Raw genomic sequence first — 16,257 nt, 5'->3', positions numbered from 1 at the left:
TTCTAAGCAAAATTAAAGTTATCTCAAAATGGGGGAGTGCTATTTTTAAGCTAAGATTGCTTTTTAAAATAATCAAATATTTTTCTTAGCTTAACCCTTTTGTTGATGCCAAAAGGGGGAGAGGAGGAGCAAAATGATAAAATTATGAGCTACATTGCATGCTACATGTTTGTGCCTTATTGTCAAACCTAAATGCATATTATGTGAAATGTCTTCTTTATGAAATATGCCTGAACTATATTGATGTTTTTTTAAGTTATGCATAGTCTTAGGGGGAGCCTTTTCAGGCTGTACCCATTTTGCTCATGAGTGCTTATCATCATAAAAAATGGGGAGATTGTTGGCTTTTTGATTCAGATATCTGTTTTGATGCAAATAAAACACCAATGTCTTATGTGTGTACTCAGTATGTGAACAAATCTTTATTTCAAACACACACATAAGGAAAGGAAATAGAGGCCAAACAGGAGTTAAAGCTCACATCATATGGCAGATTCCATAAAGAGTTTAACAGCAAAAGAAGAAGAAGAAGAAGAAGAAGAAGAAGAAGAAGACACATATTTCTATTGTAAATGCAATTTTGGTTTTGGTCTGTAATAATTGCATGTCATGCATGATATGGATTGGCAAGCTTAGAATGACCATAGTCTGATTGTAGGGATCCAAACCTGACCTTAGGGGACCCAACCTAAACTCAAAACCTTTTTCTTAAAAGTTAAAACTTATACAAAGGTTTTTGAAATAACTTAAGGTAAAAAACAAGGTTCGCAAAGACTTCGGTTGACCGACGTTGGATTTTTGGGCTTAATTTAAAAGCCCAGTAGACTGAACCCTTCCAGTATAAATTAGCTCAGTTGACCAAACAGACCGTAGGCCAGAAAGTCAAAAGTTTGACTAAGCCTCGGTCGACTGATGGATTTGCGTTATAAACACTTCGGTCGACCAAACGGGTGAAAGTCAAATGTTTGACTTGTCTCGATTGACCGACCCATTTTTGAACTAATCGTCTACAGTCGACCGAACCTTGAAAGTGACCTTTTCTATCGCCCTTATTCGATCGAACCTTTAGCTCAAAATTACTTCGGTCGACCAAAATTCAAAGTTCAATAGTCTAGGCCAAGGCGATTTTCCAAAAGATCGAGGTTCGGTCACCTAGTGAACGGTTCGGTCTGTCGAACTTCATAATTTGTTCGCCTGGGATGATTTTGAACTACAGGTTCGGACGCCCGGGGACTGTGAAAAAAGTGACTTTAGGAGTTCGGTTGCCCGGTGACGTTTAGTTCAAAACTAGGATGGTCGCCTGAGCCTTAGTCAACGTATTGACCTCCAGCTAGTTCGGTCGCTCGAAACCCGATTTTTTACCTTAAATAATTTAAATCTTTTGTATGTTTTGGATTTTATGAAAAGGTTTGTGTTCCAAAATTTTAGGTCTCATAAGGTCAATCTATGGCCAACTGAGTTAACCCAAAAAATCTGACGTCGACTGACCAAACCCTAAGGTCAGTCTACGGTCATATGATTCCCTATAGTCAATCTATGGTCTAGTATGAGCAAATAACCATATTATGCAGATGCATGTATTATTATAGACCAAATAATAAAAAAAAATAAATGCAATACAAATGAAACATGTCTTCTTCTTCTCCTTTACTCTTTGACATCATGGAATGTACCAATTTTGAGCTTTTAAGTCCTCTCTTGGCTTCCATGTTCCCTTGATCTTATATGTGACCTGAATTATACCTGTTTAGCACTTAAACACACACATAAGAGACCCTTGTGTTTTTCAGCATCAAAATAGAGATCAGACTTAAAAAGCCAACAATCTCCCCATTTTTGATGATGACAAACACATAAGAGCAAAATGGGTACAATCTGAAAAGGCTCATTCCAATAATATACATAGAAAGTATAAACAGTAAAGTTCAGGAATATTCACGAATGAAGACATTGCAAATGATCATGCATTTAATTTTAGCATTCAAGCACAAGCTTAGAAATTTGCCCCTATGTTATTTGCCCTCAAGAAATTTCCCCCTTTTTGGTCATAAACATTTTACACATAAAATTCTCCCCCTTTTGTCATCAGTAAAAGGGCTAAGTTAAGTAAAAAACATTTTGAGTATTTAAAACAGACTTAGCAAGGAGAACTCCCCTTTTTGAAAAAAAAAATCAATTTGTTCATAAAATACTCTCCTTTTTTGTTTTTGGTATTTATTTTTCATAAAACAATGATTGGTCATTCAAAATAAAAATGACATGAAGAACAAAGTCAAGCTAGAAATATACACAAACCATCACAATTTAAGTATTTCATAAGACCTGTGAAAGATTTAAGTTCAACACACACAACATACGATAGCAAATGTAGGTTTGAGCATAAAAGCGGTCTAACTAGTTTATATGCATTTCGTATATGATCCATGAACCAGTTATGCAACACCCATAAAAAGAATTCATAAACAATATAATTTCATGATATAAAATTTAATACAACACAAGCACAGTCATGAAAACATTTAAGTACACAAGCAAGATATAAAAATATTCTATATAAGTTTAATTTTTATTTTTATAAATGTATATTTATAAATAAATAAATATACATATATATATATAAATATATATATAAATATATATATATATATATATATGTATGTATAAAAATATATCCCCTTAAAATTTTCGATAAATACTGGGAGCTTATGCTTGTTGAAAAAGAAACTTTAATTCGAACTCAAGCAAACATTATTTTTCTAGTTAAACAGTTAAGCTCAAAGCATTTCAATAAATTTATAGAAAAACCAATCATATAGATCCAAAGATATTAAACAAATTTAAAAAAAAAAAAAGGATCATATGGCAAAACAAAGAACTATGGCAAAACAACACTTTAATTTTAAAAAAATTTCAATAAAATCATCACGTTTAAACACGTCACAATGAAAACAACCATCTAAGCAAGAAATATTTGGTGAACATGACAAGATGGAAAGTTAATTTTAGATGCTCCCCCTATCAATTTGGCTAAGTGCTTAGATTATTTAACTACTTATACTGATGTTGATTATGAAAGTTCATTAAGAGTTCAAACAGTATAAGTGCTATTTTTCAGATTTTACTGGATATATGTTAGACCAATAAATCTCACCAGTAAAATGTCCTTAAACACATATGTGCTAAAGGTCAAACAATAAGTCATGCATGGTGTTCATCCATATCATAAACAATCCATATCAAGTAATGATTCAGTAGAGATGGGATATGATGAATTGGGTACTAAAAAAAATTTCAGACTCAAAAAGTTGAAACAATGAAAATATGAGTTCATGAGGCAAGTGAGTTATAATCCTTATCTCAAGGATGGGGCTTAAAGTCCTCGGTATAGTCTCAAACACACAAAAGTGTATTAATGTTCAAGGATGAATTTCATTTAAGCTCATTCAAAATATGTTCATCCTTCATAACAAAACTTAGTATGCAAGAGATTTTAGACGTTAAGCTCTTATTCATTTTTATTAAAAGTGAGACTTAAACTCCCCCTGTATATTTGCGTGCACACATACTTGCGTTATAGCTCAAGGATGATAGTCATTTAAGAATATTCCTCATATTTCATCCTTTCTAAGGATTTCAGTATGCAGCAAATATTAGACATTTAGCACTTAGCATGACGTATTGCATTTCAATTTGAAATACGATAGCCCATTAAGGCTATACTTAAGATAATGCAATAGGGGTTCAAAGAAAGAATGACACAACTCAAAATCTACAATGAGTGTGTGCAATATAAAAATTCCCCCTAAGTCATGCAATTGCCTAGTTACATGGACCATCATCAAGATATGAGACTTTTAACTATAAGGATGATGTTTTACCATTTAGGTCCTGAATGAATGTACATAAACCAAAGAATTGGACTAAATGGTGTCCATGAACTAAGTTATCCTAGGTCAATAAGAAGTGTATATGATGAAGGGCATCCTAGGAGAATTCAAAAACTTTGATTGTACATGTTTTTCAATTTATATATAACATTTAGGATTTTACATGTACTAATCTATTTAACTACTTTGCATCCTATGAATAAGTTGCTTATACAAATTAAGAATAATTTCACTAAGTATACCAGATAGTATAAGCATTCATTTTAACGCAACCACACTAGTTATCTATTTAGGCTTTTTATCATTTGACTAGAGCAGTCTTCCCTATGTGTTCTACTGCATGCATTTTCAACTAAGGATGAAAATTAATATTCATTTATTATTCACTCATCCTTTTAAAAACATTTTAGCATGCATTAACTTATTATCCAAAAACATGGTTTTATTTTTTGAAAAAGTTCTACCGAAATTTCAGCAGCATTTCGTCTGTAAATAGGACATTTTTCAAAAATTTTATGCACAAAAACCTGATAGATTCACGCATACAATTCATAATAATCTAGTTTAAGCATGCGAGAACCTATTTCCACTGCCAGCATGCAATTCACATCATTGCATCAGCCATGTAGAAGGCATTCAAACCAAGCATGCAATTCAATAGTATAATCAGTATAGACTATCCATTAAATAATAAATTTATCTTATAGGCAATGGATAGTGGCATTCAGCTCAAACATTTCATTTCAAAAATAGAATCCATCCATTTAGTATGATCAAACATTTAAGCAAAGAATGGATTGTAAGTGTTCAGTTCAGATAGGAATATAGTAGTTGCTCAAATAGTAATTTATGTCATAAATTATCCATCCACAACATAGTCATTCAGCAAAGATGGATATTAGCATTCAGCTCATACAGATCATCCAAAAAGTATAACCACACATTAAAAATGCTCATTGGATGAATTTTAAAGAACTCTCCCTCAATTAAATAGCCTAAGCTTTATTGTCTTATGCTCTCAATTTTCATCATTTTATGCTTAGCTCTAATCTATAAAATCTAACAGGGGATGAGCTATAGATGCATTTGAGGATGTCTAAACATTAAGTTTCATTTTGAATTTAGGGTTATGATATAGTATAAAAATTAATTTCCTAAGACTATATTCTGTATCATGGACAAGTTATGCTATATTTAAAATATTTAACTTAAAAGCATATATATAGCATTAGAAATTATTTAACATTTAAAAAAAAAATCGTCCATGTGTAGGAGATTCACATAAATGTGCTATAGCGAATATATTCAAACATAAACCAATCATAAAGATATATATATATATATACCTTAAACGAGATAGATTGGGTTTTTATCAAAAAGGATTTTCATATTGGCTTGCATTTCAATAGTTTTTATTATGATAATAGTGTATACTAAAATTTAGAATTGCAAGCACAAACAATATTTAAGCATTCAAAGCATTATAAACCCTTATATATATTATATCCTAAAATCTTATGAGTGAAAAAAAAAAAGTTCTTTTTAAGTGCACCTCATAAGATGGTATGCAAATATCACATGATCCATAAATAATTCAACACTATATGCATTATGAATCATGGCATGAAATATTTAATAAAAACATAAGGAGAAAAGATATACCCTTTTGATTTACTCCTTCTTAGTCATTTAAGCTCATGGTGACTTTTTATTTAGGCCTTTTTAATTTTTTTTTTTTTTTAGGATCGTAACCCTAATTAAGTATAATGTTTTTAGGGTTGTTATAGCAAGAGTTGAAATTTGGTGCAGGAGATCATATATTTTTGAAAATTGTATCGATGAAAAAGGTGATGATGCTCAGGAGGAAGGGTAAGCTGAGCCCTAGATACATTGGACCATTCGAGATACTTGAAAGAGCGGGTTCAGTTGCCTACAAGTTAGCCTTACCACCAATTCTATCCAGAATTCATGACGTATTCCATATATCCATGTTGAGGAAATACATCTCGGATCCCTCCCATGTGATTAGTTATAAGGCACTAGAGCTTGGAGATGCCTTGTATTATGAAGAAGTATTTGTATAGATTCTAAATTGAAAGAAACAGAAGTTACACACGAAGAGGATTCCACTGGTAAAAGTATTATGGCGCAACCATGCAGTCGAGGAGGTTTCGTGGGAATTAGAGGAACAGATGCGCCAATGATATCCACATCTGATCAGTTGAGATCAGAGATGAGATATTAAGAGTAGAATAACTAACAGTGTATGTATTCTGACTTGTATAGTGTAAGGTAGGATAGCTAGTATTTTTTATTCTAGGTTATAAATGGTTTTGGGAGAGTTTTCTTTTTCTTTAAATGACTGTAATGTCCCAGTACTCTTCCTTGTAACCACGGTATTCTTCCACCATAAGTGAGGGTAATTAATAAAATTGTAATGTTTTCTTTAAGGTTAGAAATGTGATAGATAGCAAATTTCAAGGACGAAATTTTTACAAAAAGGGGAGAATGTAGAGACTCGGAAAATAGAAATGATAAGAAAAATACAAGAAAAGAGGAAAATTATTTGGTGAGGACAAACCGACGACGGTTTTTTGGAGTGCTATGAAAACTGTCGACAGTTATATTTTTACTGCGACCAGGTTGAGGGTAAACAGTGAAAACCAGTTTGGTTAAAGACCAAACCGGTGCTGGTTTTCTGGGAGCCTAAGAAAACCATTGACGATTTTTTCCTGGAACAGAAATCTATAAAAGGGTTGCATGTCAATTTCTTGTAAAAAAAATTCAAAACCCTCTCTTTCTCTCTCTCTCTCTCTCTCTCTCTCTCTCTCTCTCTCTCTCTCTACTTATTTTCTCATTAAACTCACCCCATCGATGATCAGACTTTGTATTTAAGGCCTAGCGGTGATCCTCGTCAATTTGACTGGAGCAAAATTATGTTTGAAGGATCCCAAACACCATCCCAAAACTGAGAAATTGAGGTAAGAAAGGTGTTTATGATGTTGATTGGTGGTTTAATTGGTTTAATGAGTGTATAGGCCTAGGAATGTGAATATGAACATAATTCTGGGATTGAACTGATAAATTGGGATCTGTGCAATACAAGGTTTTGATGCGAACGCCGCAGGCACAGGTTTAGGGTCCCTGTGGGTGTTTCCTCAAGGAATGAGGTAAGAGTAATAAATAGTTGATTGTTTGATGTTTCATTGATTAAATGGAGTACATGGATCCGAGAAAATGTGAATGTGATATTATTCTGAGGGATACATGATTTCAGGATTTTTGAGTTTCAAACGCCGCAGGCGTGAATATAGAGTTTTAGCAGGTCTCTCGATAATCAGGTAAGGGGAATAAGTTAAGACAATTAATTTCAGGAATTTTATTAATTAAAGTATAACATGTGTTTATGGGATTTGAATTTTACATCTATTATATGTTTGTGAAAATTCAGAAATTTTGAGATACAGGAAAGTTTTACAAATGATATATACTATTTTTATATAGCAGGAAAATACATTTCCCGTACCGATTATAGTGTAAGAGTTTCATTTAAATTGTGTGGCATGAGAAATAGCAGATATAGTACAAAGATTTAATACAAAAATTTTTACCGCTATCATAGAACTATGATTATATACAACTTTTACATAACCATGATTTACAGTTAATACAAAACCATGATATATAGTTATTATAGACCTTTGATTTACAGTTATTATACAGAATCATGGTAAAAAAAATAATATATATACATAATATTATATAGTATTAGATCCTTGATGGACCAGAATAGATTATAGAGCACGGTACCGTAGCTAATGCAGTATAGATAGTGCAACCACACATCTCAGATAGAGTATGGAATGACAGTTGATTGTGTCCAGAGGAGAGACGAGGAGCTCCTTGGTAGTTAGGACCAGGTTGAAGGGGCTAATCTTACTACAGAGGTTTACAGTTTGACTTAGCCTGGTAGGCCAGACAGAGTTAAGTTCAGCGCACAGGCCGCACAACCCAAGCATATAGGGTTAATTCATGTATACAGTTATCCATCCAGGGAAGCTTTCATAGTTTTATAGATAAATATATATAGTTTTATAGAGAACATGAATTATCTATTACAGTTAAAAGTATGTTCAATAGAAAACTTATTTTAAAAGGCATAGGTGTGAGTTATGATATGTTTTACATTGAAATGTTATCACAGTTACAGTTGAATTAATAATTATGTTATTCAAGTAAAACTCATCTGCCACACACTGGTTGTAATTTATTTTGTCTTATTGAGAGGTGTCTCACCATAGAATTGCAAACATTTTAGGTGATCCAGATAGACGTGCGAAGCAAGCTTCGAGATAGAGGGGACTTTACTACTGCCCTAGCTGCAGGGTAAGGTTTTGAGTTGGGAGTTGTATTTTTGGGTATACCCCTAAGACATTGTGTTTCTTTTAGGAGATGTATAAGTATATTTTGGAAAATACTTAAATTCTGGTATTATAAATAAGGTTAAAGTGTTTTTATGCTTTCCATTGCATAGATGGTATGTTTTATAACAGGTATCCTCGATATCACTTCAGGTTCGAGACGTTATAGTGAATAGTATTATGGGTATAAGAGTAATAGTATATTATAAAATAAAAAAATGGTAATAATTTTGGGGTGGTTATAGGAGACTTGTTGTAACAACCTAAAATTTCATACCATTTAAAAAAAAAAAATATAGACTGCAAATTACCTTACTCTGATACCTATGTAATGATTATTGGAAAATACCTATGTAGTGGAAAACACAAAACTGTACAACCATATATACAATACTAGAATTCAGTATCTCCCCATAATATACATACATAATTACACATCATCCCAGCATCTTCTGCCTAAAAAAACTTCCGAATGCTACTCAAAAATACAACCCCCTAATAACATTTACCCTACAGATAGGGTAGTGTAGACGACCTCTCTACCTGCGAGCCTAATCTGCTCGTTTAGTTGGATCACTTGAAAAATGTTAAATCACTGGGATGAGAGAACTCTCGGTAAGAAGAAATATGCTATTACTAGTGTGAGGCAACTGAGTTTACGTAAATCATTTACTGATAAATAACTGAACTGAGATATCATATAAAATATAATACTGTGTAACTCACACCTATGTGGCTTAAAATACATCTGTAATATTTGATTTTTCTATTTAATCATACTGCCAGTATTATAATATATCTATTGTGATCTTGTAAATCTGTATATATATATAAATAACTGTGAAAACTACCATTGAAATCTGTATGTCATGATTTAACCCCTTATGATAGGGTTGTGCAACCCATAGGCGGGACTTAACTCTGGTTGGCCCACCAGGATAAGTCAACTGATACTTTATCAATTCTTAGTCCGACCTTACTGCAATCCTTCCAAAGGCTCGATACTGGCATCTCCCTCGTCAAACCGGCCACCTCTACCCAGAATACTAGGGAGCCTACAATCCCTCCAAGGTACGATTGATAAAAATCCACACACTATCTAAGATATGTGGTTGCACTCTGATATGAAATAGTTACGATACCATGCTCTGCTAACTAAATCTGACTAAAATAATTAATCTAACTGAAATATTTCATCAGGGTCTGATACTATATAATACTAATATATAATTATCTTATTGTTTCATCATGATTCCAAAATAACCATAACACTGTAAATTTAATCTGTAAATACTGTAATATATGACTAAAATAACTGTATATCTGATCTGTATTATCTGACTGAACAAACTGTAATTTCTGAGTGTTATGGTTTTGTAATTCTGGAAATCATGGTATTCTGTAAATACTTTAAAATATATGTCTGTAAAATATCTGTCTGTATATATACACTGTAATTTATAATTCTGCAAAATCTAGTAAAATATATTTCTGTGCCAAAAATACTGTAAATCATGGTATTCTGAAAAATTGCATAAATTCTAAAATATTCTTATATCAACTCATGTCACACAGTTAAATAAAAACCCCTATACTGGAATTTGTATTTCCTGATAATAAGGATAATTTATACTTTGTAAAATTTACCCTGAAACACATATATATTATTGATAAAATTTCTAAAATTCCTAACATAGCATATTTCCTTTACCTGGCTACTAAGCTCGTCTGCTAATTTCTAACTCACACCCATGGCGTTCATAATTCCATAATCCTGAAATTACACACACACACACACACACACACACACACACACACACACACACACATATATATATATATATATATATATATATATTTCCCCTATCAATCAACTGAATTTCTAAGAATAGTTTCATACTCACATTTCCTGAATCATAAATTACTTATTATTTACTTGGGTCCTTGAGGAAAAACACCCACTGAAAACCTAGCCTACCTGCCATGTATATACCAACTCTGAATTACACAAAATCCCAATTTCTCAATTTAACCTCAGAAATACATTCACATATAAGTTTACACCTTCAATAATTAAATAATCAACCCAAAACACTCAAATAACACCCTTACCTTGGTTTTGGGATGGTGCCCCAAAACCCCAAATTGAAATTCTATTCTGCCTATATTGTAGAGAATCTTCTCAGGAAACCCGTGGTGGTTCCTGATCGTCAAAATGAGGCTTATTGGAGTAGAAATTGTAAAGAGAAGGGAGAGGGGCCGTGGGTTCTGAAGAAAGAGAGAGAGAGAGAGAGAGAGAGAGAGAGAGAGAGAGAGAGAGAGAGAGAGAGAGAGAGAGAGAGAGAGAGAGAGAGTTTGATCTGTTTTAAAAAAAATATGAAGCTCTTAGTTCTTTATAAATTTCAGCATTGGCAAGAAAACCGTTGCCGATTTTCTGCGCTTCTCATAAAATCGTCGCCAATTTTCTATTAACCCGCTCCAAAATTACTATTTTACCTTTACCCGGCCGCGGTAACTTCCCAAAACCGTCATTGATTTTTTGGCTCCTTTAGAAAATCGTCGCTGGTTTTCTCCTGTCTTATCCAAAAATCCATTTTTCCCATTTTCTTTTATTATTATGATTTCCGGGTCATTACACTTGTAGTGTCATAGAATAAACTGGAGCAGAAAGGAGATTGTGATTTAGGTAGGGTTTCAGACTCAGAGCAGAAATGATGTTGGTCATGATACAGGGAGTTCGAGCTCGGGAGACCAGCAGGATCACAATGGGCTTGGAGGCGTTATCAGGACACCGCCCAGGTATGATTTGATGTCTTCAGCAACCATTACTACCGGGAAGGATCCTACTAACTTTCAAGAGGCAGTGCATGATCAGGAGAAGGGTAGGTGGACAGGTGCCATGGTGGAGGAGATGGAGGTATTGTATAAAAATTAGACGTGGGGGTTGGTGGAGCTGCTAGAGGGGGAGAGGGATATAGGCTGCAAGTAGGTAGGTATTCTGTAGTTTTATGTGAGTGACATGCAAATTGCTGGAAAGGTTCCGACTGAGGTAAATCAGTCGGAGACTTTGTTGAGAATGAAAGTTGACATGAAGGTTTTGAGTGCTGCCAAGTGTATTCTTGGGTTGGAGATTTGCAAGGTTAAAGTTGCAGGGAGATTGGAATTATCTTTGGGTGACTTTGTAGCTGCGGGAAGATTGGTGCTATCTCAGAGCGGATCTATGGACAAAACTACATGGAGGTTGTGGTTATCTCAGGGTGGTTTTGGGAATCAGGTGTTGGTGAGGTTTATCATGGTTGATGTTAAACCTGTCACCAATACACTGTTGGCAAATTTAAGCAAATAGTCTACTGCTTAATATTCGAAGATGGACGGTAATGTTCCAATTGTGTCAAAGGTGTCCTATGCCAATGCAGTTGGGTACTTCAGTGGGAAACAGAGGGATCCGTCAGTTGTGAGGTTCATAAATGGAGACTATACAGGGGGCTTGGATGACAGGAGGCTTATAACGGGTACATTGTGGGAAGGTCTAATTATTGGAAGTCTAGGGTACAATTTCAGGATTTTCTGGTTACAACTAGATCAGAGTTCATGGCAGAGACTGAGGCTGCCAAGGTGACATTGTGGTTTAGAGGATCATTTAAGGAGTTGAGTGTTCAGCTAGGTGAAGTTCTTATTACCATGATCAAGTTTAAGCATGACTTGGACTTGGTTTACGTTTCCAAGTATTAGAGGCAAAGCGGATCCCAATCTACAAATTGGGGTGGAGCAGTAGTTATGCTTTCATATTTCCAAGGTGGTGAATATTCGCCAAGGTGGAGATTGTTGGGAATGTGGCTCATATTCAGAGCGGATCACATATACCAGAGAAAGCTACGTGACGTGAGGGACAAAGGGATAGAAGCAAGGTGCAGCCATGGAGAGTAAATCATCGACGATTTGGGGCCTAACCGTCGACTGTTTTAGGCAGTAACTGCAAATAGTTTTCTTCTGCTCCAAACCATCGAAGATTTTCATTGGCATTAATCACGTAAATTCAATTTGGGGGCTTGTAGATTGGGATTATCGGAGGAATTTCTTCCGGGGTATCGATACAAATGTAGTTTAGATATACTAAAACACTTCTGTACGCATTGGGTTCATACTTAAACAATACTATAACTCAAAGATTGTAACTTTGACATTGATCATAGTGGAAACCCAAGTGTTGTTTGGATGTAAGCTATTGTCGAACCATGTATATCTTGTGCATTCTAGTTGTGTTTTTGCTTCTTCTCATTATTGTTTATTTTCTTATTGATTATATTTCATCATTGAGTGATTGCATTAGTGGTTGTTGATTGTTTCGTGATTTATTGTTGATTGCATTAGTGGTTATTGATTGTTTCGTGATTTATTGTGTGCTTTCGCTGCGTGTGTTTAAGCTGAACGAACATCAACAGTATAACATTAGGATCAAGGTAGGAACTTGTTTGTACTGCCTACCCATAAGGCCCATACTAATATAATTCCTTTGGTACATAATGTTACTTAATATAGAAATCATTTACCATCACAACCTTCAATTTTAGTACTCCAAAATGTTAGGCTTTTAAGTTCATCCAAATTTTATAAAAATAAATTATGAACACATGCATCTATTCACAAATCCCCTCCCCTCTAATGCAATAGGAGGAATCAAACACATCTTTATCACTCCCTTTAGAGGGCAAAGAAAGTGACCATTAAACTGCAGGCCCAAGTCAATGGAGTTGTTTATAGGCTTTATTTTATTTTAAATTTTCTTATTTTGCGGACATACATGCATACATACAGAGATGAAGTATTCTCTAATAAAATAAAAGCAAGTCGTGTTGTCTTTCTTCAAAATTAATAACAAAATTGTAAAAAAAGTTTGCAAAATCAAACACATTTTGCCACATGTATTATCTTCGTCCCTAACAATGTTCAAATATGCATTGCACGACCCTAGTATCCTCATTCTCCTAAAAATGGTACATGAATTTTCCTTCAACCTTAGATCTTCTCTTACAATTTGAAAAGTTATGTTAAAGTAAATATATTGCACTATTACGGGAAATTAATTCAAATATCGTTTGTATAAATTATTTCTTACCCTAACAACATGGAGATTGGATGATTAGAGTTTCAGTATTTCATTCCGACTTTGAGAAAAATCCATAATTCATTGGATAGACAATCCTTAAATGACCAAAAAAGCATGTTAAAAGCATTTTTTTAGAATTTTTATTTCCTTATGTTAGGGAGGGACATTCAATTTGGATTTGGACAAAATATAATACAAAATTATATTGAATTTTTTGTTCATATTCACTCAAATTTATGTCTAAGATTCAAAATCTATGCTCTCAAAAGTAGTATTTGAGATTTTGAATTTAAAATTCGAATTTTTGTATATTTAAATAAAAAATTAATATAATTTTATATTAAAATATATCTAAATTCATAAAATTTTAAATTCAATTGTTGAAATCCATATCTCAAGCTCTCAATGGGGGCCTAAGCCTAGGGATTAGCACGAACCATAGTTGGCACTTGGCAAACAAGCCTCTAATGGGCCTAAGCTCGGCCCATGGTCAGACCAAACCTTCTAATCCTTCTGCTCGGAAGTAGTGACAAGAGCTACCCCACATTCCTTATCCGAACGGACCGAACACCCAAAGGCGCCATTGTTGATCTTGCGCTGGCTCTGAACTGAACATGACCTCTTTTCGGACATAGACTCTCTCTCTCTCTCTCTCTCTAGAATACAAGATGTTGTCCATGACCATGCACTCTTCTGGCATTAATGTTGCTTTCCGGTCCTCTTCAATGCCTTTCAGGCCTCTCAAACCCACCATTTTCGCGAAGCCCGAAGCCTTATCGCTGCATCCATCTTCAATTCTTGAGCTCAGAAGCAAGCCCAGTTGCAGAAATCAAAGACCCTTCACTGCTTATGCAGCCCCAGAAGCAGTAACAGCAGAAACCCCAACAGAGGACCCAACTCCTCCAGCCTCACATGACCCCAACCCCATTCCTTCCCCAGAAAAACAGGTCTCTCTCTCTCTCTCTCTCTCTCTGCAATTAGTTAACTTTTTGAGTATTTAATGCTTTTTGTAGAAAGCAAAGGTGAAGGTGAAGGCAGTGGAGAAGCCAAGGTTGCTGTTGAAGTTCATTTGGATGGAAAAGAACATAGGTCTGGCACTGGATCAGCTGATACCGGGACATGGCACCATTCCCTTGAGCCCATACTTCTTTTGGCCAAGGAAGGATGCTTGGGAAGAGCTCAAAGCCACTCTGGGGAGTAAACCATGGATATCCCAGAAGCAAATGATCATACTCCTTAACCAGGCCACTGATATCATTAATTTGTGGCAGCAGAGTGGGGGCAATCTTTCCTCAACATGACAATTTTTGTACATGGTAGTTTTTAGTTATTGAGATTTGTTGTATTTCTCAATTAGTTCTTCTAAATCCTATAAAATTGTGGTTCAAACTTTTTTATCTGTTCCTGTCTTATCTGGTTCGGCAATAGCTTCTTCAGTGCTAGATTTTGGAGTATGCTTTGGCTTCTTTGTTCTGATCTGATCTGCAACTGTTGTGCTCGTTTTTAAAAACATTGATCCATACATAATTCAACTTTATTTTTCCAGCAAAGCTGGTTCTCCTTTTGTTTGCAACTGCTCCATATGTGTTGCTAAGAGGAGTTTCCTTGTTATTGCCAAAACATACCGAAGTAGTGCTAGTCTGTTTATGTCTAATTGAGAAGTTTGTCGGAGCTAGTCTGCATTTTGGCTATTACTAGAAAAAAAAAAATACAATATTACATCAAGTTTGGTTCGTGAAAAGAAAAAGGATGTAAATGGAATGGATTAAGGTTTTGTATGAAGAACGATGAAGCAAAAATTTTGATTTCATTCAATTCCTACGTATCAAATTCTAACAAATTGTCCCATTTTAAGAACAAGATGAACTGTTAGCTTTGATAAGAAGTTTGCATCCTTCTTGTTGGCGAGAGGTATGAGAAAATGATTTAGGAAAGATTGCTAGAGATGTAAATGTTCATTATTGTTGTGATATTTGTATTACCAAAATAGGATTAGAAATTTTCTATTTAAATGTATATTTTTCAATGTAAAATATGAGAGAGAAAATAAATCATTACAAATTTAACATGGTATCTGAGCAAGGTTCGTAGGACCTCTGCTCCAATTATTTGGTGAATTTGTTTACCACTGGCTCCGCTACCGCAGCACCGACGAAGGAACCACCAGACGACGGTGAAGGATCTACCAACCCTCGTCCAGACAACGACGACGCCAGCCCTGCTACTAGCAACGACAGACAACCTATGCAGGAATATTTTTTTTCCCTTCCCGAAGTCCTAATATTTTTCCATGCCGCATCCTTTGAAACAAAGTGTGTAGCATATTGAATTCGAACAAAAGAGAAAGCAACTTTCTGTTATTTCTCTCATTCTACTTTTACAAACTGAAGCCTCTGTATATATAACCAAAGGAAGAAGGTTGAAAAGAAAGAAAATAGAAGAAACAAAAAAACCGAATGAAAACCAACTAACAAAACTAATATAACTACTACACTGTGTTGTAATAGTCCCCCTTAAGATGATGTGTAAATATTGTGCACATTCATCTTGGACAAAAGTAATGCAAAAGCTTGATAACCTAAAGGTTTAGTCATTAAATCTGCAATTTGATGAGTAGAAGAAACATGTAAAGTAGTAATGAGACCCGCTTGCAATTTTTCTCGAATCAAATGGCAATCGATTTCAATATGTTTAGTTATCTCATGAAAAACTGGATTAGCTGCTATGTTAAGTGCTGCTTGATTATCACAAAATAAGAGAGCTGGTTGATGATGGGAATGATGCAAGTCAGCAAGTAAATTTTTTATCCAAATAATCTCACAAATTGTAAATGTCATTGATC

The 16,257-nt window shown here is 34.5% G+C and overlaps 1 protein-coding gene across 1 annotated transcript; it reads left to right on the top strand.

Annotated features, from left to right (window-relative positions):
* The first annotated feature begins 13,930 nt into the window (after nucleotides 1-13,930).
* Nucleotides 13,931-14,810, top strand: LOC131153301 (small ribosomal subunit protein cS23z). Its single transcript, XM_058105512.1, has 2 exons — nucleotides 13,931-14,362; nucleotides 14,429-14,810. The coding sequence occupies exons 1-2, from the start codon at nucleotides 14,084-14,086 to the stop codon at nucleotides 14,714-14,716; spliced, it is 567 nt and encodes a 188-aa protein (XP_057961495.1). The 5' UTR covers nucleotides 13,931-14,083; the 3' UTR covers nucleotides 14,717-14,810.
* Nucleotides 14,811-16,257: the final 1,447 nt, after the last annotated feature.

Source organism: Malania oleifera, chromosome 4 (assembly GCF_029873635.1).
Source record: "Malania oleifera isolate guangnan ecotype guangnan chromosome 4, ASM2987363v1, whole genome shotgun sequence".
Taxonomy (NCBI): Eukaryota; Viridiplantae; Streptophyta; class Magnoliopsida; order Santalales; family Ximeniaceae; genus Malania; species Malania oleifera.
The sequence above is the reverse complement of the archived record's forward strand: the minus strand, read 5'-3'. Positions and strand labels throughout refer to the sequence as shown.

Coding starts and splice junctions, on each gene's coding strand:
- LOC131153301 (XM_058105512.1), top strand. CDS start 14,084: ATGTTGTCCATGACCATGCACTCTTCTGGCATTAATGTTGCTTTCCGG. Junction 14,363..14,428: donor TTCCTTCCCCAGAAAAACAG/GTCTCTCTCTCT, acceptor TGCTTTTTGTAG/AAAGCAAAGGTGAAGGTGAA.